This window comes from Channa argus, chromosome 19 (genome assembly GCF_033026475.1).
Source record: "Channa argus isolate prfri chromosome 19, Channa argus male v1.0, whole genome shotgun sequence".
NCBI classification, from domain to species: Eukaryota; Metazoa; Chordata; class Actinopteri; order Anabantiformes; family Channidae; genus Channa; species Channa argus.
In genome coordinates, this window is record NC_090215.1 from 19987716 (window position 1) to 20011245 (window position 23530).

The following is a 23530-nucleotide window of genomic DNA, read 5'->3' on the forward strand; positions in this document are numbered from 1 at the left end:
CAAATGGGACAGAAGAGCAGGAGATCATCCATATAAAGCACTGAGTATATAACATAGCATTAGAAATTCAAATAATTTTAACAGATACACGCAAATATTTCAACTTGGCCGACTCTGCCACTAAGAGCACGCTGCGATTTGAACCCGACAGCGTTTCACAGCAACAGACAGAAGCTGATTGAACTTCATTTAAAGCTGAGAAAACCCCAAAGTCTCCACTGTAATCAAAGCAGCGTGGTCCACGTCCTCGCTGCTGCAGCTCCACTGCGCCCACATTGTTGTTAAGGAGTCCCAGTAAACGTCCACTGGGCCTGTTGTTCATCAGGACGCTGGTTGTTATGGTTCTCCTGTTGCTATGGTTACAGCTCTGGTCCCAAATCACAGGGGTGTGATGCTGATGAACAGGTGAAATCCGAGTGCATCCGCGTGTGTTAAAGTTCATATCCAGCAGTGCCTCTACAGGCTGGAGCAGGGATTTTCACTCTGAACAGCTCGTCGCAGCCTCAGGCGACACAGTCACCGAGTTTCCAAGCACTTAAGTCGCCTGGTTACTGTAACTCCACATGCAGCAGCCCAGTAATCAGATTACTCCTCTACTCTGGACGTATTCTGCACGCAGAGCTCAGGGTTGAGGGTCAGAGAGACTGTGTGGCTTTAACAAATATACAGCGGAAGCCACTGAGTTCTACAGCGACTGTGTGTTGGTTTCAGTTTGTGTGGATTTGTTCTAAATGTGAGGAGGCAGATTTTCCCCGGCTGCACATCAGTTCTGCACATGTGCCTTTAAATCCCAGATTAGAGATCTGCACATTTGCATTGTTAAGAAAAAATTGAACAAATATGCAGTTTTTTTCCTGCATGAAGCTACTCTCTATAACCCACACTGACAAAGTAAAACATGTATTAGCCCCAAATACAGATTTGTACAAAATAACTAGCTAATTAACACAAATAGATATAATTGGAGGAAAAACAAAACTACAAAACAATCTAGTTATTTTACAGGCAGGACCATGTGCAAAAAGTGAACAATTGAATATGAACAATTGTTTTGTGTTTTTTTTTGTTTTTTTCTAGTATTTCACATGGAGCCATGGTCCCCAGCCAGATTTGAACCTGGGACACTGAAGTTATAAGTTTTACCTGTTCAGGCATCATAGGCATCTGCATGTACAGCAGAGAAGTTGACAGTCTGTAGAAGAAATCAGGTTTTGCTAATCCTCTACCCCAAATACAGAAAGCAAGTCAGAACATCTAAATCACCTGGTTAAAAACACACAAAGGAAATAATTCTCCTTTTTACTAACTTTTTATCTTCAAACTGCAGAAAGGCGAAACTTCATTTGCAGCCACGTCTCACACTAAAATAAGGTTGTATGAACCAGGCAGGGAGTAAAAATCAAAAAGAAACAATCAGGATACAGTTACAATGTCTGAGATCTTTTCCTTTTACTCAAAACACGTCTGATAAGGTCTCAGCTCGACCTTTTCTGTCTCACACACACAGTCCAATCATCTCGTCGATAAACACAGACATGGAGCCATGTGAACGTCTCGAGGTGCGTTTGATTTATGCTCACACACACTTGAAGAGAAGTGGACATGTCACAGAGCGGGTGGAGATAAATCAGCTGCTTCAACACCTCTTCATAACACACCTGATGTCATCACAATGTGGCCTCTGACCTTTGACCTCTTGGCTGCTCGGTGATTGGATTTCATGCTTTTCCTGCTGCTTGTTTACCTTCATATTTCTGCTCACTTAAGGTTGTTTTTTTCCTTTTATTTTAAATTAAAATTAAAAATGTTTAATTCTATTTTGATGAAGAGCCCAAAGTGTAACGAAATAAATAGATTTAGAAATATGTCAAATATTGCCTTTTCCTTATTGTGGACACCTCGGGGTTGTGCATCGTGAACAGCAGAGGCAGCAGCTCTCTGGGCTCTTTGTTTCTCTGTAAGCTGCCTTATGTCGCCTTGAACACTCACTTAGGAGAAATGTTGACCGTCAGACCTCGATTAAAGCTGACACGCACTGTACTTTGGTATTTTTACTTCAAATGACTCACCGGTGCAGCTGCCCTCGAAGCTCTTACTAAAGGAAATCACAACTTCTTTCCACCTGCATATTGTAAAGAAAGTTACTTTCTACCACTGTGGAACAAAGTGCAAATTGAGGTTTTTCTTTCCATGTTTTGATACTTCACACTTCAACTTCACTAAAGTTAGACAATTGTACTTTTACTAATAACTACTGTAAAGGTACTTTTTACAGTGAAATTGATACATGTACATTTTAGAGCATGTACTTAGTCTCTCAGCTTGAGTAAATAATTTGAAGTAGTATCCACAGTGCATCAGTAACACAGATTGATGACTTAACAGGAGTCCTGGGTGCAGACCCAGGGGCCGGAGAGGTCAGGGGCCGGAGAGGTCAGGGGGCAAATGGGCCGGAACCTCCGAAGTTATTGTTCAGATTTCAAGTTTGAAAAAGCTCAGTGAAGAGACACATGATGACCACACGGAGACGCACACCAAGCACTAAAAGGTGCCAGATTACCAAAAAGGGTGCAAGATGGTCAGAACCCTCCACAAGACCACAAACTGAACCAAAAAGGACCAACAAGAAACGACAACTCCTAAAACAAGTTCCTAAAGGAGACACCAAATGACTAAAGACACAATGGAATAAAGACAAAACTAATTTAAAATGATCTCAGACTCAAAGACAGGTGGGGGGCCCGTCCCCCGTCTGTGCCCAGGGCCCCACTTTCTCATGTTCTGCCCATGATCATGTACATAATGATCTTTGTCTCCAACTAATGTTGTACTTGTGTTTATCTCACATCCATAATGAACAGTTTAAGCCGTGCAGCAACTAAATGTCCATTTGATTCATAAATGTGGAGAAACCCAGCTCTGCTGACTAACGTCTCTCCAGATTTAGGCTGTAAAACTGTTGAAGGCAGTAGAAGAAGAAGAAGGCGTCACTTTTAAGAGTCTTTCTGCTTTAACAGACAAATAACAGATAATTAAACTGTCAGTGCTCCAGCTCCAGGCTCTGCAGGAGAGAGGATTAAAGCGGCCGAGCAGCTCATCTGTCCGTCCTGACTCAGCTTCGACACAAAGCTGCTGTGCGACGCCGCTGAGCTGCCGCTGGGTGAACCGGACAGAACCAGGTGAAACCAGGCCCAAGCGGGAGGCTCGGCAACTGGTTCCTGCTGGTGTTTGTGCAGACGGATCATCAAATTCTCTTTTCTACTTGGTTGCATGTGAATAAGAAAATCTGCTGCCGCATCAGAGTTTTAGAGTAGATGCACACATTCAACACAACATGAAACAAGCTCACAGGGAAATTCTCCATGTTTGCCGTCTGGTAAGAGGCCAACAAAAGGCAGATTAATCCAAATCATGACCGAACATTTGCTTTAATGCAACGTAATCCACCTCAGACGACAGATACAAGAAGAACCACATGTTAAAATGTGGAAATCTTTAACAATCAAGCCTTAGATAAGAGTCAGATCCCTCTTTGGAACTAAAAGTCTTTTGTGTTTCTTTGTAAAAGCCTGCGACAGTTTAGCAAATGAGTTCAATAATTAAACAGATTTCACTTTTTTGCTTGAGTATGAGCTGTAACATCAGTGAGACCATGAGAAAATGCAGTGGAGGCTTCAATGCCCCTTGTTTGGTCACATTTCTATCACAAGAAAGTCACATCCCAAACCCTGAAGAGCCAGTCTGAGGAATAAAATTACAGTGGTTGCAAGATGTGTGCAAATAGCTCCTGGCCCATTAGAAAGCTCAATCTCCGGAGCAGGCATGTTCTGCAGAAGATGATTTAAACCTTGGTTCCTCAAAATGCAGCTGTTTGAGTTCCTGGAACAATTTCTCAGTTTCTAGAAAACTTATTGTGGTCAAAAACCAACATTGATTCTCCAGCTGCGAGCGTCAGTCAGTGCTCTGGACTATTTAAGTCTTTGTAATGTTCTGAAAAACAAGCCCTTCACATTTGATGGGACATGACATTAACGTGCGTGTCTTTGATGGGAGTTAATGGCCATGAAAACACACAGCAGACACACAAAAAGGGCATGAATGCAAAGCAAATGCTGCGAGTTGGATTGTGAGGACTCAGGAGGCTTTTTAAGCACCACAATAAAAGCTATAGAGCTGCTCTCAGGTTTCATACGGCGCCTTTACTGCACAAAGGTTGTAGATAATAAGCAGGAACCTGCAGGACTGATGTCAGAGCGGAGAGCCACGGCGCTGCTTCGTCCGTCAAACAGCAGCTCGTGTTGTCTCAGAGGCGAGCAGAAGAAAGGTCAGGCCTGCTGCTCAAACACCGAACAAACAGCACAGAGCCATGTGGGGCTTTTCAGCCACACACATACTGAGTCACACTGCCAGAGGTATTCACACACACACACACACAGGTTAGGACACCCGTGGGCTCACACACACACACACACACACACACACACAGCACCTGTTGTCGGGCTGTAGCAGAGTGGTGCAGAGGTGTTGACACATCCACTACAGTGTGCTGCTTGTTGCAGAGTTCAAACGCTGTTAAAAGTCCATTTCAGCACCAAGTCAATAGGTGTGTACCTCCCCCTCCTCCTCCTGCCAGGTTTCATTTTATATTTAACGTAAAAGTGATAAGTTACTTTGGTGAAGTCATTAAAGTCAGTTAAAAGTTGCATTACTTTCACTTAAGGGTCATTTTGTCTATTTTTGTTGGTCTGGTTTCTCCTTTTTCTCTCACCGAGTCTGTTCTTTGGTTTTCCACCCATCTTTGTTTCTGTGTGGTCAGAGGACTCTGGAGCTCGGTGACTCTTGGCAGCAAACAGTGCAGAGACACAGGGGCCCGTGGGCTCCTCACTAATCCACCCATGCTTCAAACACGCTCAGCTGTGTCTTTTGATTCACTGGTTACTGAAGGGCTGCGACGTTAAAACTCATCTCGTTTGGAAACGTTCCGTTAAGTCAAAATGACAAATGAAAAAAAAGTGATGAACAAGGCCCAAAAACTACATCCAAAAATAACTACGTGAGCAAAACCACAAACGAAAATCCTAAAAAACACACAACATTCCCACAAACACAAAATGTCCAAAAATGGACATAAACTGACCAAAATCACAGCACAACAACAAACCGACTCCGCTCACAATCTGTGGCCAGCAGCCCATTTTCCCATGATCCACCATGGTTAGCGTTGACTGGCAACTTGGCACTTTGTTGCCCTCGAGCTGCTCGTCGTCTCCTCTGAGACCGAGCCAGTAATTAAGCCAATCACAGGCTTGGTAACTAATGGTGACAATAGGCATCATGGTGCTTCTTCCTATCGTGTTATTTGTGGCTGCTCGTGTTTAGAGCAGGCAGCTTGATCAATAAGAATCAATGACTCTGCTGAATCCAATGCACCTGGTCAGTTGTGCGGCTTCGTCGTAACACTCGTCATTAGGGTTTAAATGACAGGAAGTGAGCGTAGCATCATAATTATCCCCGTCCTGCTCTCTGGCCTCCTTCCTACCTTCCCTCCACAGTCTCCTACAGTATCCTGCACCCAGCTCAACGCACCGACTGTTTCTTTAAAGACAGAAAGAAACGCGAGTCCTACTTCTGTGAAGGCAGGAATTGTTGCTAATAACCCACCACAGGAACAGTCAGGGGTCATGACATATGATCTGCAGGAGTCCTCTGCAGCCAAGGACACTACATTGAGTTGGGGGTTGGGGGGGGGGGGGGGGGGGGACCTAACCTGAGGTGTGGATGCAGCCAGACAACATGAATCATGTGGTTTGCATTATGAGTTTTTATTGACTGAGAACATTTAGATTAAATGTAAAAGTTTGATCACTTCTGATTTTATCATTTTATTTTCAGAAATAATGTCTATGCGTTTTAAGGGGTAAGAAAATGTCAGCGGCCACAATAATTAATGCTGGTTGTTTATTTTTCACCATGAGCTTATTAAATTGTATTACATAATGTGTGTTTGTTTGGTTTATGATTTATTGCCTGTCTAATCACACAATAACTAATATCAACTGATCCTGAGGGTAATCTGTGGTAGGAAGCTGGTCAAAGGTCATCGGGTAGAGAACACAGCTGCAGGAGATGAAACCTGATGTTCTATTAAAATAAAAGAGACTTATTAAAAAGCAGAAAATCCACAAACTATGACCCGAAAGACACAAAGTCCGGTGTCTGTTTCCCTTTGCAAACTTATTTTTTAGTGCCAAACACACACACACGTTACAATATAAAATTACAGGAACACAGCGAGAGGTAACAGGGTCCAAAATGCATGAGGGCTCAACTACAAACGCCTGTTACATCAAGTACACACAGTATAGTGAATATTACAGCAGTGCTGTGGTACTGTAATAAAAATACCATGTAAGTATTAATAATAAAAGGCGAAAACATTTAAGAAATTCAGCGTCAGAAAGTTGCTGTAATACTGCAGCATTATGGTGATTGAGAAAAGGTTATTAAAAAAATAAAAATAAAAACTACAGCGTTTGTATTGACGCGTTTCACGTCCCAGAAGAAACGTTTGTTACGGGAATATTACGGTTGTTCCAAAATACGACAAGCAGCTGCCCCAGATGGATGGATCCTCTACATAAACACACCCGGTTAATTAATGGAAAGTGGTGGCTCGGCTCGGCTCGGCACGGTTGATAAGGAGCTGGGTTGCATAGGAACAGCAGAAACAGAGTCTCCGGAGGACGAAAGAGGCTCAAAACAGGGACGCGGAGACGCGCCAACCGGCCTCAACATTAAAGTGCAGAATTAAACTAAATTAAGTTTTAGTTTTTTTTTGTTTTTAATCACGGTCTGTGTCGTAATTCTTTAAACGGGAGATTCAGTGAAGTGGAAAAGATAAAAAGCTCCAGAAATGTGTTCATGTAGTTGGTTTGTGCGCCTAAGAGTTTTCACGCGTTTTAAACGGGCTCGTGTCCCCACACACCGATGAGGTCTGTGGGTTTTCACACACACACACACGAGAAATAAAATGAAATACCAATATTTGTAAAATACAGGAGAGAGGTTCGGGACCAGGCGGCTGTAAAGGGCAGAGTTCACCTTTAGGAGCAGGCTTCAGAGCTTTTCAGCGATGATGATGATGAAGATGAGGTACTCACATGTGAAACTCCTGCGTTAAAAACTGCGGGTTTGTCTCTCGCGTTGTGTCACACCATCACCGCTCCACCACGTCCCGTTCACAGCTGCCAAATCCCACCCGGAGACGAAGCGCAAAGTGGCCGATCCATGAGCGAAAAACTCCGCGCAGCGCAGTTCGGACTAAAATCTCTTACGTGAAGAAGAAGATGATGATGATGCGTGTGTTTTACAATCCAAGCAGATAATGATGAGGATAAGGAATTTAATAAATAAAAAAAAAAAGGGCAGGAGTGTCCCTCCAGCAGCGGCAGGGACACGCTTCAGTCCAGCCGGGGAGGGGACAGCGCGCACCGGGTGTCTTCACACCGTCTGCTCCTCTTCCTCCGACATCTTCACAACTTCAGCCGCTTTATTCCCCCCGACAGCGGCTCCAGATTCCTCCTCTATTCCCCCTTTAGTCCCGAGAAGAGACTTCTGCACCTCAGGAGACGGGATCTTTAATTTGTCCTCATCCTTTTCAGGTGTGCTAATTAACACACGCGCGCTTCCAATGCAAAAGTCCCCCTCGCAGCTCCAGCTGTTTCTTTTATTTTTGTCTTTTGGCAAAAATGATTTAAAGGCGCAAAAAAAAGTGACAAGTTTGTCGCCAGAGCAGAGTGTTGGCTGCGATTCGGTGCGTCACTTGCTCAATTGGTTGGTAGGACTGACCGGCCGGACTCCCATCCTCCCCGCGCTTGATCGCCCCACGGGCGCGCACAGAGAGAGAGAGAGAGAGAGAGAGAGAGAGAGAGAGAGAGAGAGAGAGAGAAGGGGGATATCGCGAGGTTACGCCCCAAGTCCTGTTTGTCTCGTGCACCCAGATACATTTACAATACAGCACATTTGCCCATACGCAGCTATACACGCCAAACAGAGGCGCACAGCAGAAGTCGTTAAAGTGCAGAATGTACCAGATAAACGTTGTAAATATGCTGTTATCCTGTGTTAGTGTAAAGTTGTTGGTCTGCTCTCAGGCGGTTTGGACTGAAACCTGCTACGACCCGAGCCACCAAACATGGCTTTGGTTTTGATGTGTGGCCCCCACGCGGACCCCCCTGAGTTGAGGACACGTTCCAGGTTTGCAGCAGCAGTTTGTAGGTTTCTCTGGACACAAACCTTCAGACAGCAGCGTGCACCTGTCAGAAAATCATGCACAGGTTAAAGGAAGTGAGAAGCTCGGAGCTGTACACAGTTTGGAACCTGTTCCCTGACTCGGCTCCTTCCTGTGAGACGCGTTAATGATCATCATGCTGCAAGTTTGTATATGTATTCCTCATTTTTTAATCATCACTACAGATACATTTATTACATTTAAGTAAGTGTCTTCCTCTGCAGGCAAAAATGTTACTCAGTGTTTGGAGACCGAACCAAAGTTCTGACCACCATTTTAATATAACAATATTAAAATATATACAATAATAGCAATAAAACAACTTGCTTGTCTCGATTACATTTTCATGAAGAGATAAATAAAGGGATACATCACTGCACTTTGTGGTATTCAGAAACTGTATTTTAATGAAGTGCATGTAGAATATGAACTTTCCTCCACAGCGTGAGCAGCTATTTCCCAGCATGCAGCTCTTTCCTCTGTACAACAGTCTCCCTCTTGTGTTTGTCCTCAGTTGCTGTGATAGTGATGAACTCAAAGTGTGCTGTGTTGTTTTTAAATATAATTTTCATACACCAGACTTAGTTTTGTTTTTATTCAATTTAAGAAACTATTCACATGGTAATGAGGTTTTCGGAGGGACAGTGTGTGTGTGTGTGTGTGTGTGTGTGTGTGTGTGTGTGTGTGTGTGTGTGTGTGTGTGTGTGTGTGTGTGTGTGAGAGTCAAAAGGTTAATGCAGCTGGCATGTGAAACACGATCTTTTTTGGTAAGTGTGTTTAGTCTGTGCCCACCATATATATGGACACATGTACATGTGTTCTTGTGTCTATGACCCTGAACACCTGTCAGTCTGACTGGAAAGTTTCAATGTGCCACATAAACGCAGACTAATATAAGCAGCAGAACCAATCAGAAATATGTTAATTACCGTCTGTTTTTTACACAGAATTTGTTTTATTGACCCGGTGCAAAACTAATTATCCAACGTTAAACCAAATGAGACACACAAATATAGGAGACAATAGGAGACATGAATAATGTTTCCAATGTACCTAAGTGAATGTACACGTTTCAGTGTATTTCTGCTGAGGAAACTTTGTTCACTGTGTTTCTAAAATGGTTTAATTTTCAAACCTGTTAAAACTGATCCAATTTCCGAGAGACTACTACTCTGGACACCCGTTCACTAAAATTAGTTGTTGTTCCAAACTCATACAGTTAATCATGTGTATCTGGCATAAGGTGTCTCGTTTTTATTAATAGATGTGGAAATCCGTCCATTAAAGTAACTTATTTTATTAAAATGATCAAACTAATGCAGGAAGCAAATTATATACATATGTATTGCATCTACAAAGGAAGATCCCGACTACAGGCCTCTTCAATGTTCAGCAGCTGGTCGGGAGTTTCTGAGGAGGTCACTCTGTTTCTAATCTCACCAGGAGGTGTTCCTAATATTCAGGACTTCCTTCTTTTCGTTAGTAACGACAATATACAGAGACACGGCTCCGTTTTGTTGTGCTTTGTAAAATGCTTTGGAGTTTCTTATAAAAGTGCTACAAATAAAGTACAATTAAGTAGCTTTGATAAAACAGTCATTGTTTTTTAATGAGTGCACCGTCTCAGCTGCTATATCATTTTTATAGACAGGTGTTTATTTTAAAACCCGGGACATATTTAACCAAACACTGCAGGGTTTGACCCTGACCTCTGACCTCTGACCCCTGACCCCTGATAGTGTACAGTTTATTTAATTAAAGTAATCTCATCCAGCCTAGTTCTGCATTTAGTTTTTTTTTTTATATGTCCAAGTGTCTTTTTCAGACACTTTGTTATGGTTTGACTCATATAGACTCTGCTGAATTTCCCCTTTTAGATGCTGAAACATGATCTTGATTGTCGCTGCTTCGGGACCTTTTGCCCTTTACTCTGTATCTTCACCTTGGCTTTACTGTTAAACTACAGCGCCCTCTGCAGGTTTAGCAGGAGCAATGCGTTCAGCGCTCCTGAGAGAACGAAAGCATCGGTTCAAATCCATGTATTTCAATTTGAGTAAACGTAGTTTTAAAAGATTCTTCCTAACAAAAGTAAATGTCCCCACATGAAGCATGTCAGCACATACAAACCATGTTTCCGTTCATTTGGAGATTTCTGAGCAGGAACATGTGCTTTACACCACTTGTGTCAGATTAACTTCATCTTGTTTGGCTTCGTACTTCTTCCATTGTCTGTGACAAAATAAGGCATTTCCTCTTTGCTGTTGATTGTTTCGATTGACTTTGTTAATTTTATTAAGCCAATCTCTTTTGCAGAAGAACCATGAGAATCTTATTCGTATCAATAAATAAACCATCGTAGATCTCTAAACCCACAGAGGATCTAACAAATCCAAGATTTTGTCTGTTGTTTTTGCACTTGGACAGAGAAGGACTGAAAGTAAACAAAGCTGCCCACAACCGATATTAGAGTCTCTTTTTAGAGTCAGCCTGAGAAACTAGTTCCTGATGATCCAGCTGGAGTTTATTTCATGAGAAGTCAGAAATGTCTGAGAAACAATCCAAACACTCTTGAAGTTGGTTCTGTGCAGGAGGTTAAATGTAGGGATTTAAGTAAAGTATCTCCAGCTGTGTGTGTGTGTGTGTGTGTGTGTGTGTGTGTGTGTGTGTGTATTGAGCCTGATTCAGATGAATCATAAACCAGTATAGGCTGATGATATAAACATTTTTACTTTTATTTTTTGACATATAAAACCAAACAACTTTGGCAAATGGTAAATGCAGACTGAAATACACTCAATGAAGAGAGTACTTCCTGTTATACTGCAGGGGGAGCTGCTTACTTTACACATCCATCATCAAAATGAGGTGATGGGAAGATGAAGATGATGAGGGAAGATGACCAGCTGCAGATTTTGGTAATGGCCAAAAGGTGCGGAAGACGGGGCATGTTTTTGCAGTATCTACTGTATGTATCTGTATCTGCTGTATCTGTGTATCTGTGTATCTGTATCTGCAGTATCTGTGTATCTGCAGTAGCTGTGTGCACTTTTTAAACCATCAGTATCTTATGTTGAACCTTCCTTTTTATACACGGCAGCAACATGCTGCACATGAAGTGAAACACTGCAGATACTGATGTTTTAGAAGGACTGTGAACGTAGTCTCTACTGGTGCAGGGTGTGCAAGCAAAGCTCCCACTTAAGCGAGACATGAGTGTGATCAGTGGGACGCAGCAGGAGCCAAATGAGTCTGTGGGAGCATTGTCCTCATGTCCCTGGTTTTGCTGCTTCAGAGGAAGTTGGAGCTGGTAAACAAGTGTCTGACCTTGTGAAAATCACATCCCAGCTGTTGTTTCCACAGGTCCAGTTCCTGAAGGGTTGCTTTGCAGTCCTGCACCATGTTCTGGAAGTCCTCTCCCCACTTGTTAGCCTTTATTTTTGGGTTGGTGACTTTCTCCATTGCTTCTTTAATGTCCATGTCTGTGCAGGGTTGGAAGACAAGTTGGGGGCCGTGAACTCCTCCCAGTTAGGACATGCGTATCATCTTTTTTCTGTTCTTCTGAACTTTGGCGGTTCTGTCCCTTTGATCTGGTGTTCATGGACTGTCCTTTTACCCTTCCAGGGCCGGGCTACAGGAGTGATGTCTCAGGTGCGTCACCCCTCCCTGATGCTTCATTCTCTGATGGGGAAGCGCTAGCTTGGGCTTCTTCCCTCTCTGCTGTGATGCTTGTCTCTGGTGTGGTGGTGGAGGCAGTGGAGGAGCAGAGTCCAGATGTGAATCCACCTTATGAAACTCAGACAAGACAGGTTTAGTGTCAGTTTAGTGTCAGAACAATCTTTTGGTCTATATACTAGATGTTCTGGTTGTGTCTGTTTGGGCTTTTCATGTTGCTTTGTATTCTGTCTTCTACTCTCTTTGTCTACGTACGTTCAGATTAGTTGCCTGGTTTTCCTCTCAGCATCAGGCCTTTCCTTCCTTTCCTCCACTCAGGAGTGAATTTCGGTTGTTTTTCTTGCATTGTGACCCGTAAATGAACCTATATTTGTACTTGCACTTCTCCTCGCTGTCACATCTTGGCTCCACCACCATTAACAAAACCGGCAACAAAAATAACTTGTTGACCATCTGTTGGTTTTTATGTGAATCAGTAAATGTAGAATAAAACATATGAACTTAATAGAGTGAAGCTGAGAACTTAGTATCTAAGTGTTTGTTCAGTGTTTCACTCGTTTTGCAGACACTGTCATGATAAAAATGACAATATCTGGTCACAGACACCTCGAGGGCATCAATAGAGGATACAATAACAAATCTTGGGCATTAGATTGTGACGATGTTGAATATGATTTTCATTACAAGATCCAAACTCCCATCTCAGGTCCTCAGTCCTCCAGAATAGGAGTGTACCTGGATCACAGAGCAGTTATTCTGTCCTTCTACAGTGTCTCTGAAACCATGACTCTCCTCCACAGAGTCAAGACCGCATTCACTCAGCCTCTACATGCTGGACTCAGGCATTATTGGCCTCCTGGAAACACTGCAGAATTGTGTGAACTCAAATAGAAAAAAATCCTTTAAGGTGGAGTGGATCAAAATGTGTATTTGAATTTGTCTCCATCATTTTTCCTGGGAGCTTATATTCGTTGTTTTTTCACTTCTTTCTGATCCACTTTCAGTCACTATAGATAGTCCTCTGCTAGTTCATCTTCTCTTTTGTTGTCACTGCTCATGAATCTTTCTTTCCTGGAACTGACATTTCTCCACATCAAACTCTTAAGTGTTTAATGCTTTTGATACATTTTCCTGTTGGTTGTTAAGAGTTAGTGCTGCCATCTCATAGCTAAAAGGTGTTGAGTTCTCTGTGTGGAATTTGTGGACGTCAGATTCACAGGACTGGGGTCTTAAGTTGCTGTCGGCCACTTGGTGATTCTCAATTGCACCTCACAGTAACCAGTTATCTTGTCACTTAAATGCATGTAAACACTGTCCCTGGGAAGATTAAACAATATTGTCAATAAAAACCTGATGTTTAATGGTTAATTTGCATAAAAAGGTTTTAAATAAAGTCAGAATTCTTAAAAAACAGCTTTTTCCCACTGTGTTAATTATTTATTGCTGTTTCTATAAAACAAAATATGCGTCCAAGTGCCTTTACGTTTTCTATTAGGTTTGTCATTGAAGAGCATCAGTACCTTAAACAATAAATGTGTAGCTTTACAAAAACTATATTTTTAGCCATATACTAGTACATTTTGTTAAACGCTTAAATAATTATTTCTCTCCGCCCCTCACGTTTAAAACTCGCCTTTTTATTTGCCACGTTTTTACTCATTTCCAAAGAGATGGTCGACAGAGGGAGGCAGAACAGACATGTGATTGGCCCGAAATCACAAGAGCCCGCCTTTAGAATGGATTCTGTGGCTGTGATTGGTGGCCTTTGACGTCAATCGGGTTACTATGGTCTTTGGCTTTGCTGGTATCTAAGGGAGGACGTGATTTTGGTCAACTCATCATCGAGACCAGTCTGGGAACAAGGGCGCTCACTTCGTCCATGTTTCCCCCCTATTTTCGGTTGGCAGCCACATAACTGAAAAACCACCAGTCGACAAATAGCGAAGCAATGGGCCAGAGAAAAAATCCCAAAACGCATCCCAAAAAAGGTCAGTAGCCTTTTTCTTTGCTAGGATCTCGGAGCTCGAGACCCTCCTCCTGCAAGATCCCTTTCAATATTCTGCTGTTTCAAGTCGTCTTGTCGTTGGACAAAGAAGCGTCGAGCAGAATAAAACCGAAGCCGTTTTTAAGGAAGGTCGGGACCCATTGTTGAGTGCGGCTAACGTGCCAACACATGTGCAACATAAACAGCGGTTTTTAAGGTTGTTTGCCTTTTGATGTCTGTGCTGGTCTTCAAGCTAAAGTGCGTCCTGTTTAACGTCCAGACGCAATGTCCCAGCGGCCACACGTTAGTACATATGTATTAATATAAAAATATTTCTTTATGGTGCACATGCCGATCTGAGTATTGGTGTTGTGCATTCCGTATACTTTGTGTAATTTCTTTTGTCGCAAGTGTTATCTCTGCCACTAATCAAGTGAATGTTTAAGTGGTGAAATATTGACTAGTGTCTGGTCAGGTTGTCTCGCGATACAAGAAAACTGGGTTAGTTTGGGTATTTTCTGCAAACTATCGTAATATCCTGAATATGGTATTATAGTTAAAGCTGCCAACCTTATATAAATGGCCATGTTTAAATAAGGGATTGTTTGTTTGCGTGCTGGTTTGCCTGTGGTAGTGGCCCTGTAACTGCTATGCTAATCTAGCTAGCTAACACCAGCTAACCAGCTTTTAAGTTTGTCTTTTTTAAAACCGACATCAGTTTATGTTTATTCTTTTCTTCATGCGTGTTTTGTGTCATAATCAGGGATGAAATCGATTCAACTACTTTACTCAGTGCGGTTACACATGTCTGACACTCGCACAAGCTTTTAGCTTGGTTAATAATAGTCACACAGGTCATTTGTGATAATGAACTAATTAATACAAAAGGGGAAGTGACCATGTCAAGCAGTGCAGCTCGCATTTACTTATTTGCTGTCACTTCAGGTATTTTGTGCGATGCTCATGCATGTGGTGGCACCTTTGCACACCGTTCAAATAGAAGTAAATTAGGACGTGATGATTATGATTTGAATCTGAATTTATGATTTGAAGTAAATTAGGACATTTATGATTTGAATTTGGGAAAATTCATTTAAGCTATTCTTAAGTAGAAAACTAGTGTTGGAACTAGTGTTGGTCAATGATGATTGCAGGATGACCTATAATTCACACAACGTCCTATTTGCTGCTCCATTGCTGGTAACTACTGTACTAATAATAAATAAATACATTTCCTTGTTCCATATTTACTACTTATTACAGCACATGCAAAGTGCTGAACAATATGCAAATTATGTCTTGTGTAAAGTTCAGATTTGTTTATGCTCAGTCATTGAGTCGCAAGTAATAATGAGTGACTTTAGAGATGAAAACGCAAGTTAACTTAATGTCTGTATAATGACTGATGTATTCAGTCCACAAAGTAATTATTATTAGCAATATTGTGACTAGCTTTCTTTTAAACCACAGTTCCTTGTTCACATGGCAGTTAAGGAATCAGGTACTGCAGAAAGCCATATATAACCATGCTATTTGAGAACATGTAAAAACAGTCTTCCACCGCAAAAGTCACAATTGCAAACACTTGTAATTTCCAGTTTTGTTGGACAGCATTTTGCATAGCTCACTTTTTCTCTACTCTGCAGTAATCAACCCTTTAATTAAAAGGCGATTTCAGAGATGTTCAAACTTCCTGCTTGCTGTAGAGTTTTTGCAGCTGTATTTCAATAAAGCGAAGGCAGACGGAAGTTCACTTTCATGTATTCCCAAAACTTCAACCATGGGAAGCAAGGGGACAATCAGTGATGTTGCCACCTAAAGGGCAATGTCCCGCTGCTGAGAGAGCACCATGTACAGCAGAGTTTATGTGTGCAAACAAAGTGTCAAGGTTATTTTGTGGGCTATTCTGTCCTGTCTGGCATGTGACACACACACACACACACACACACACACACACAGTGTCCCTGGGTTTGTCAGCTCTAATAATAGTGTGGATCAGGTTCAGGACCAGTAGACTGCAGCTTGTCACAATCACTGTCCCACCAGGATGACATGGAGGAGTTCTTTCTTTCTCCTGCTCACTTCCTTTTTTTTTGGTTTTGTTTTGTTTTAACCGTTTGCATGCTTGATAATTAGTTTATTTGTATTTTTTCACTTTCTATCTTGTTTTTTTGTGTGTGTGTGTGTGTGTGTGAAATACTTGTTTTGGCACTATCAGATCAGTTAGTACTTTTATCTTGGCCTTTCTGTTATCTCTTTTCATATTAAAGGAGCATCACTGCATAGTCTTAGACAAATAGTCTTATTTAATCTGATGGTGGTTTAGTGTGAATATCTGGTCTGATTTGTGTGGATTGCTTACTGTGTGGCCAGGTCCTGGCCTTGCTTGGTCCCGTGTTTTGCTTCGGTTGAGACTTTAGATATTACCATGCAACACTACCGTCACTATGGCTGCTCCTCCTCTTCATCACCCTCCCCAGCTTCTGTAGAGGAAGTCCATGCAGAGGTGGAGGAAAAGTCGCAGGTGGAAGAAGGAGTGCAGCCTGTGCTCCAGGACACAGGTAAAACTTGTTGTTTGAGCTGCCTTGGCTCAGTTTGGACTTGATTCTTATCTGGACTGACTTTACTTGGTTAGAGGGAGTTGGCAAGGAGAAGGTTCCACAGAAGAAGGATCTGACACCTGCTGTCACCGAGGAGGGTGGGAAAGGTTGGTGAGCTCGGTTTGGCATGGGTTGGTTTGGTTTGGCATGATGTTTTTGAGTAGCAGGGCTCAGTAGGACAATGCTGGATATTTGTAGTACGCAGGTAATATAACGGCTAGTGTCTTTTGTTACTCTAGTTTGCTATAGAGTTTGTGAACTAGTTTGTGAGTTGGAATGTTGCTCACTGTAATTTAATCTGACATGGTTTGGTTTTACATTGGTCCAAGTCAGCTTCTAACAGTATTAACCCAACACAGCTGGTCACAGAAATATTTCCTGCCAACTCTGAATTCCTGTTTATTGTCTCCATGTTCTTACACACAGAACCACAGGCTCCTGGATCACTAACACTAGGTTTATGTTAATGCCACTGTTAACTAAGCACAATGGATAAATGTATTGCCCTCAGGCTTCGTGCAGTAAATGCACATATTTATAAATACAACTACATATTTGAAATAAAATAGATCTACAACCATTATTCATAGAATCAATCAATTATTCATTATTATAGTTCATTGTTTTAGTCATTTGTAAGCAAATGTGCCATAATTTAGTGGTTCTGTCTTCTCAAATGTTCAGTTGTTCAGTTTTTTTGTCAGATGTGATAGTTAACTGAACATTTGTGTCTTTTAAACTGACAGGAGTGGTCAGGAAACCACAGGGTTAAACATCGGACACCCCCCCCAAGTGAAATCAACAGATGATGATAAGCTCTATAACACTTGCTGCATCACTGCCGCCCCTGTTATCACAGCAAAGAAACCTTCATTGCTTTTTGACGCACACTTTAAGGGGAAACTTGGAGTTTAATAAAGTACGGTTCCACTTCTGGCTTCTGTGTTTATTCTTTAAGGTCATTAATTAGACACAATTGCAAAACAAAGGCAGGCAGCTGTAGTCAGTAGGTGCAGCTATTTCAGTTTTCAGAACTGGAGGATGAACAGCTGCTCTCGCTCGCTCTCTCACTCCCCCAGGGTCATGCTGACTGAGGTCCAGGGTCAATCTGCCATTTCCAGCTCCTGCCATATTGTCTCACTCCCTCGCTTCCCAGGGTTTTTCTAATTTCTATTTTTTTTTTAAACTGTTAACAAAGTTCCCATGTGTCTTTTTCCAAAATGTATTTCCCAAGCATTTTGGCTGTTAATAGTATGCATTTGTCAATGTGCGTGATCCCTTGTGGCCCATGAATTCTTAATATCATGCAGGACACAATCTGCAACTAACGTGGCTAACAATGGCCTACAGACAACACTGACTCCATACACACATCCTCCACATAGGCTGAGACTCACTTCAACTTTGTTTTTCTCTATCTAATGTCCTCAGAGGCCAAGACACCTTCAGTTGAAAGCAAGAATGGAAAGAGAACAGAAGCAGGTGGAGATGCGGGAGGTGGTCCTAAATACTCTATATTTACCTGGTTTGTGGTCCTGGCTTTACTGGGAGTTTGGAGCTCTGTAGCTGTGGTCTACTTTGACATTGTGGACTATGACAGTGTCATTGGTAGGTACTATCTTTCATTGTTTGGGGGTTATTTGGTTCTGATTCTTCTTGCTAAGGGATCGTTATTTTAGTTCTCCACATATACAGAGGTTTAATGAAGGTTAACCCCATTAGACATGTACTTACATAAAGCGTAACATTCAGAAGATTCTTCGGGATTATCATCCTAGACTGTTGACAACCTTTGCACTAATATCACTCCAGGGAGTTAAACTTAAACTAAGGTATCTAATTTTACCTAAAAAATATTTTTAAAGATTTAAAAAAAAAATTATTTTAAAGATATCCAGACAAAAACATTACAGGGGAGATGCTGTTTGTCAGGCCAAATGTAAGCTGGTTGAAATTCCTGAATTTGAGAATGACACATTGCGTGAGCCACTTCTGTTGTATCAAAACTACAAATCATTTCCGTCACCTAATACAATAAAAGCAGAAGAAATACTATGGTAACTTCTTCCTTTTCATTTCTTCTGCAGAATGTCCATTTCTCTGCCATGTAAACATGAGCTTTCTCACGTGCATGTCTGCAGTCAACAAGTCGTTGAGTGAAAGGCTGAATGAAAGGAGACATCGTTACTCAGTTTTAAATCCTAGTTAGGCCCCAAATAAAACCAACACAAAGTCTAAATAAGCTGCTTTCCACCATTCAGACAGTTTGTGCTGTGAATCACCTTCTCTCCACTGTCCTGCAGCTTTCACTCTGCAGAAACAGAAACAAACACAAAAAAGTAGAAGGTTAAAAAGCAGCTTTTTCTGTTACTATTAGTTAAAATCTATGAATCATGCTTCCAAAATAAGTCAGAGGTGGAGGAGAAATTAGATGACTTGTCTGATGTATACACAGGTTTCCAATAACCAGGTCTCTTAAGCCCCTTTGATTATCACAACTTTACCTGAAGGGGGTGTATGTGTGAATGCAAACCCCCAAGTCTGTTTGCCCTGACATTATTCGGATTTTACCCAGCCTGCTCCATAGTGCAGAGTCCATATTATCTCCAACCGAGTGCATTTGTGAATAGAGTAGATAATACTCCGGAGAATTCACCATCAATGAGTGGACGTGTTGATGACATCCATTTCCTGCGACTGGCACGAAACCGGCTAATACAAACACCCGAAGGTGAAGAACTCATTCATTCATTCAACAATGGCAAACTGGAAGGACAAAGAAATTTGTGAACTTCTGTCAGTAAGGGCAGACCTGGAAATTGTCATTAAATACAAGGAACACCACGAGATTCTGTGGTATACAACCAGAAATTGTGCCACGTCCTGTCCTCTGTTCAACGTACCCCCCTTTGCCTAATTACTCAGAATATTTCTTCACAAGTGAGAATGCATCTCACACGTTGGCAGCAATGCATTTAAAGACAAAACTCCAGAATGTGGGTCAGAGGTGCTATATATAAATACATATACATATAAAGTAGTGAAAAAAAGTTTGCTAAAAAGTTTATCATCACAATCTGTCGTCAGCATTTTAATAAAAAATGCGTTAAAAGAAACCTATAGACACCAAAATATCCATAACATGCCACAAAGTCCCCCCCACCCCCCAAAAAAAGTCAGCTGGCACATCTGGTGTTATCGTATTGACCTGAATATAGGAGGAATCTGTAAGAAAAACGTAAACAAACTGAAACAACTTGCTAACCAGTGTTAAGTCTGCAAACGGTGCAGCAGTCACAGTACATTCGTAAGTTTAAAATAGTTGTGGCCGGACATGTGTTGAGACAGTTTCTATTCACAGTACAGTAGCTGTCTGAGCTTCTCTCCACTTTTTACTTTGTCCTTTTATGTTGTTAAAAAACTTTTGATTACCAAATCATGATTAAAGAGGGAAATTACCCTTTGAAGCTAATGATCTTGCTAAGGGTTGGTTAGAAGACTTATCAGCTCATTACTGAGGAAGGAAGAAAAAATGAACGATGCAACACAACTAACATACGATATCTCCCACTAGATGAAACTCTCCTGCTCTGTGTCAAACATCAGAGCAAACAATTTGCTGGTGTACAGATATAGATTTGCATGTCAAAGTTTACCAATATCCACTCTTCCTCTTTTGAAGAAACTCTTAAAACAGCTAACGTCTTTTACTGTTTAACAAGTTTCAGTTTACAGTTTGTTCTAAACCTACACAAAATTATAGCGGCCTCCAATAACTAAGTCTCGAGTTCTTCAGTGAATGCAATGTGTTACTGTAAAATTAACTCTTGTCATAAAGATTTTAATGTCTGAGCTGGAGTCTTTTCGTTACGAGGATGTCGGTTATACCGGCAATTTGATCCATGTCTCGTCACAAAAGCTGGCCTAGTTTTGGTTCACAATATCATTTGTTGTCATACTCAGATGCTGCACTGAAATGTTCCAATTTTTGGTTTTGTTACAGGAAACTACTTCCTCCTTCATGTGGTTGTGAATGTCATGCAGGGCTGTCATAACCTCTTCCTCTCAGACACACACACACACACTTATTAAAGTTGTTCCTCAATGTAGTTATGAAGATGCTCACTGACTGACTGCAGGCCTGTGTGCTCAGCTGTGCTAGGTGCCTTTCATTAAGTCAAATAACAAGCAAAGCATTTCCAGAGAAGCAGGAGCACACTGGTGGTTCTGTAGAGCACATATTGTTCCAAAGTCTGAAGTACTTGTCTTGCTTATCATTGAAGTTAATCCACTGACTACATCCATACAAACTTAGGGACCTTGGTTGTACTCTGCTTTCTCTAACAAACGATTGCAGTCATGTTAACAGAAACCTGGTTACTGTAATTGGGATGTGGGTGGACCTCCAACCCCTCTAGGGGGTTCCGGGGGTAAATTCCACATGAGTAATATTGGTACATTTTAAAACTAAATGCGTCAGTAAGGGTCCCTTCGAAAGCAAAGGGCTGGATCTATGAAGAACTCTCTTATAAACCTATAAGCACATATATGTTTGGGCCCAAGTAATAATTTAAACTGTTTATATGCTCACAATTATGTTTAGGGGTATTTATGTCCCTGAAGGAAGAAAAACTAGGAGCACAGCTATTTGTACAAACCTGAATCCTGATGCTCACTGCAGCTGGCAGCTGATGAGAGATCAGACACTCTGTGTACCGTACTCACAGCATCTTCTCACATGGACTGTGGCAGGCCACCATGTTCAATAATTACACACTGTAGTGGATTAGGTGGACTGATAAAAAAAAAAAAAAAAAAAAAAAAAGAAAGATCATTAAATGGAGTAATGCCTCCTTTAATTTAGAGTCCACTAAAAAACATTAACATAAAGTGGATTGTGTCTTTCAACTTTTTCAACTATTTGCTTCCAAAATACATCTGGGGCAGAAAAAAAATCTAATAATTCATCTGCTGTAACAATTAAATGTCAAACCGAACTCTTACTTTAACCTATTCGAGCTATAATCCAAAAACCAAGTGTTAAGCACAAGGATGTACCCCCCCCCCCCCCCCCCCCAATACACACGCACACACACACACACACACAAAGTGAGAACATTCATTACCATAATGCCTTCCTTAATCCCCCCCCAAAGGAAACCTAACAGTAACCCTCAAATCAAGTCTTAACTACTAAAAGCCCTGTAATACACCTGCCCCCCCTTCATTAACACATCGTTCTAATGGAAATGCATGATAAGACTAAAAATGCTACAACTAATTTGCTGATAAAGAGTCTGTATAGGAGCTGATAAGGGAGGGAAAAAAAACACAGCAAAACAAACTGTTGACCAGACTGTTAATTCCCTGCTCTTCTGTGCCCGGTGTCTTTGCTTTCCCATGGTTTTCATGGCTGCACACTATAAAAAAGAAGGCAAAGAGATGACTCACAGCTTTAACTTAACAATCACATGTACAGCACAGGTAAATGTTGTTGAATCAGGGCTGGATGTGTATTTCATTATATTCTGTCCTCTTCTTTGCCCAATACAAAAAATAGTACACTCCTAACTTTTCTGTCTTCATACCTTCTTCTCTGTTGTCTCTGCATGCAGCCAGAGCTAAGGAGTTTCGTATGAACTTTTCTGAAGTTTTACAAGGTATGGTCTCAAGATGGAAACATCCACAAATGCAGGCATCATACACATCCTTAAGTCTTATCAATTCATCACAAAAATTCACAAAATGTAGTATCTCTGATCACAAATCCGATTTCACCAGTCAACCATGTTTGTATGTGTCCTGTTCTCTGAACCTTAAGGTGAGCAACTAGTAGTCCATGAAGGAGGGTTTGAGATCCTGGCTCTAATTGAAATGGATTTTTAACAATGCCATCATATGACATAATACTGTTTCCATCAGAGCAAATGGAGTCACAAACCCACTATAAAGAATATGTTAAGCAAGGTTTAAATAAGGTGAGATTGGGGTGGAAATAGTTGAGGTAAACCATACAAAAGTCAAGAAACTGGATAGAATGAAGAAGAAAGTAAGAGCCATGCTGACAACTGAAAGGCGACAACACAGCTGCATGAAATCGTTTCCCTCTTCTTTTTGTCCAGACGCTTTAACCGGACAGTTTAGCAAAATACTACTTGTTACATTTGACCAGCTGGCTCACAGCTCAAATCAGCAGTTCTGCCACTACTTTCAAGCTTTTGCCTGTCTCCAATGACCGGTGCACCTAAAGGCTTATGTAGTGATGATTGTGATAATAAACCTATTGTGATTATCTTTCTAAAGCCAACAGGACAGAACAGGAGAGAAAAAACACAGTCCAGGCACAGAGATGACAGCTTTACACTTTTACATTCTTACCACTTTATTTTTACATGAAAGGGTGCTGCTATGTGTCCATACACCCTGAAAAGTGTTTGTTTGTAAAAATGGACTTTATTTCATGCACTTAAACTTCTAGATATAAACGCAGATGTAAATAATAAAAAGAGAGATTATTTTGTGAGTGTACTCGGTTTGTGTATCTTTATACTCAGTTTAAACGGTCAGTTAGAGATGGATGTATTGTGGCATAAAGGTTTTTCATCTGGTCCAGAGAGTCTTGGGGCTTTTGACTCGTGACTGGTGCAGATTAAAATTCTGATACTACATTTCTTGCCCTGTGACAGCGTTTGTTTTACATAGATTGTGGTCTTGCCACCACATCCTTCCTCGTCCTGCTTTATCAACTTGAATGTCTCTGACATGTTTGCTATAAATATACAGGGTTCTTCTAAGACCCCTACATCTTAACTCAATCAGTTTTGTTGCATAAAGGTAAATTTAATATTACATTTTTCTCTTTCTCTTCTTAAATGCACCAGTGTGCGTCAGCCTGATGAGCTAACAGTAGTAATGCAAAGTCATGCAACCATGAGGCACCAAGTCTAGGTTGAATATACTCTATATTTACAGTATATTTCTGTT

General features: G+C 41.3%; 2 protein-coding genes across 23 annotated transcripts in view; one reads left to right on the forward strand and one right to left on the reverse strand.

Moving 5' to 3' along the window:
- The window catches only part of LOC137104706 (sodium channel protein type 5 subunit alpha-like), a 160993-nt gene extending 153140 nt beyond the window's left edge, over positions 1-7853 (reverse strand). The window contains exon 1 of the mRNA XM_067486299.1: positions 7161-7853. The gene's annotated coding sequence lies outside the window, so the exon portion shown is untranslated. The remainder of the gene's footprint in view (positions 1-7160) is intronic.
- Positions 7854-13726: 5873 nt separating this feature from the next.
- The window catches only part of LOC137104357 (aspartyl/asparaginyl beta-hydroxylase-like), a 33671-nt gene continuing 23867 nt past the window's right edge, over positions 13727-23530 (forward strand). For 7 of the 22 annotated variants that reach the window (XM_067485358.1, XM_067485359.1, XM_067485361.1 and 4 more), the window contains exons 1-5: positions 13747-13950; positions 16320-16507; positions 16582-16653; positions 17978-18154; positions 22162-22206. In XM_067485358.1, the coding sequence (XP_067341459.1) occupies positions 16375-16507; positions 16582-16653; positions 17978-18154; positions 22162-22206 (427 nt within the window). In that variant the 5' untranslated portion in view covers positions 13747-13950; positions 16320-16374. Of the gene's footprint in view, positions 13951-16319; positions 16508-16581; positions 16654-17977; positions 18155-22161; positions 22207-23530 lie in introns of all 22 variants that reach the window. The other 15 variants (XM_067485357.1, XM_067485363.1, XM_067485367.1 and 12 more) reach the window with 8 other exon arrangements.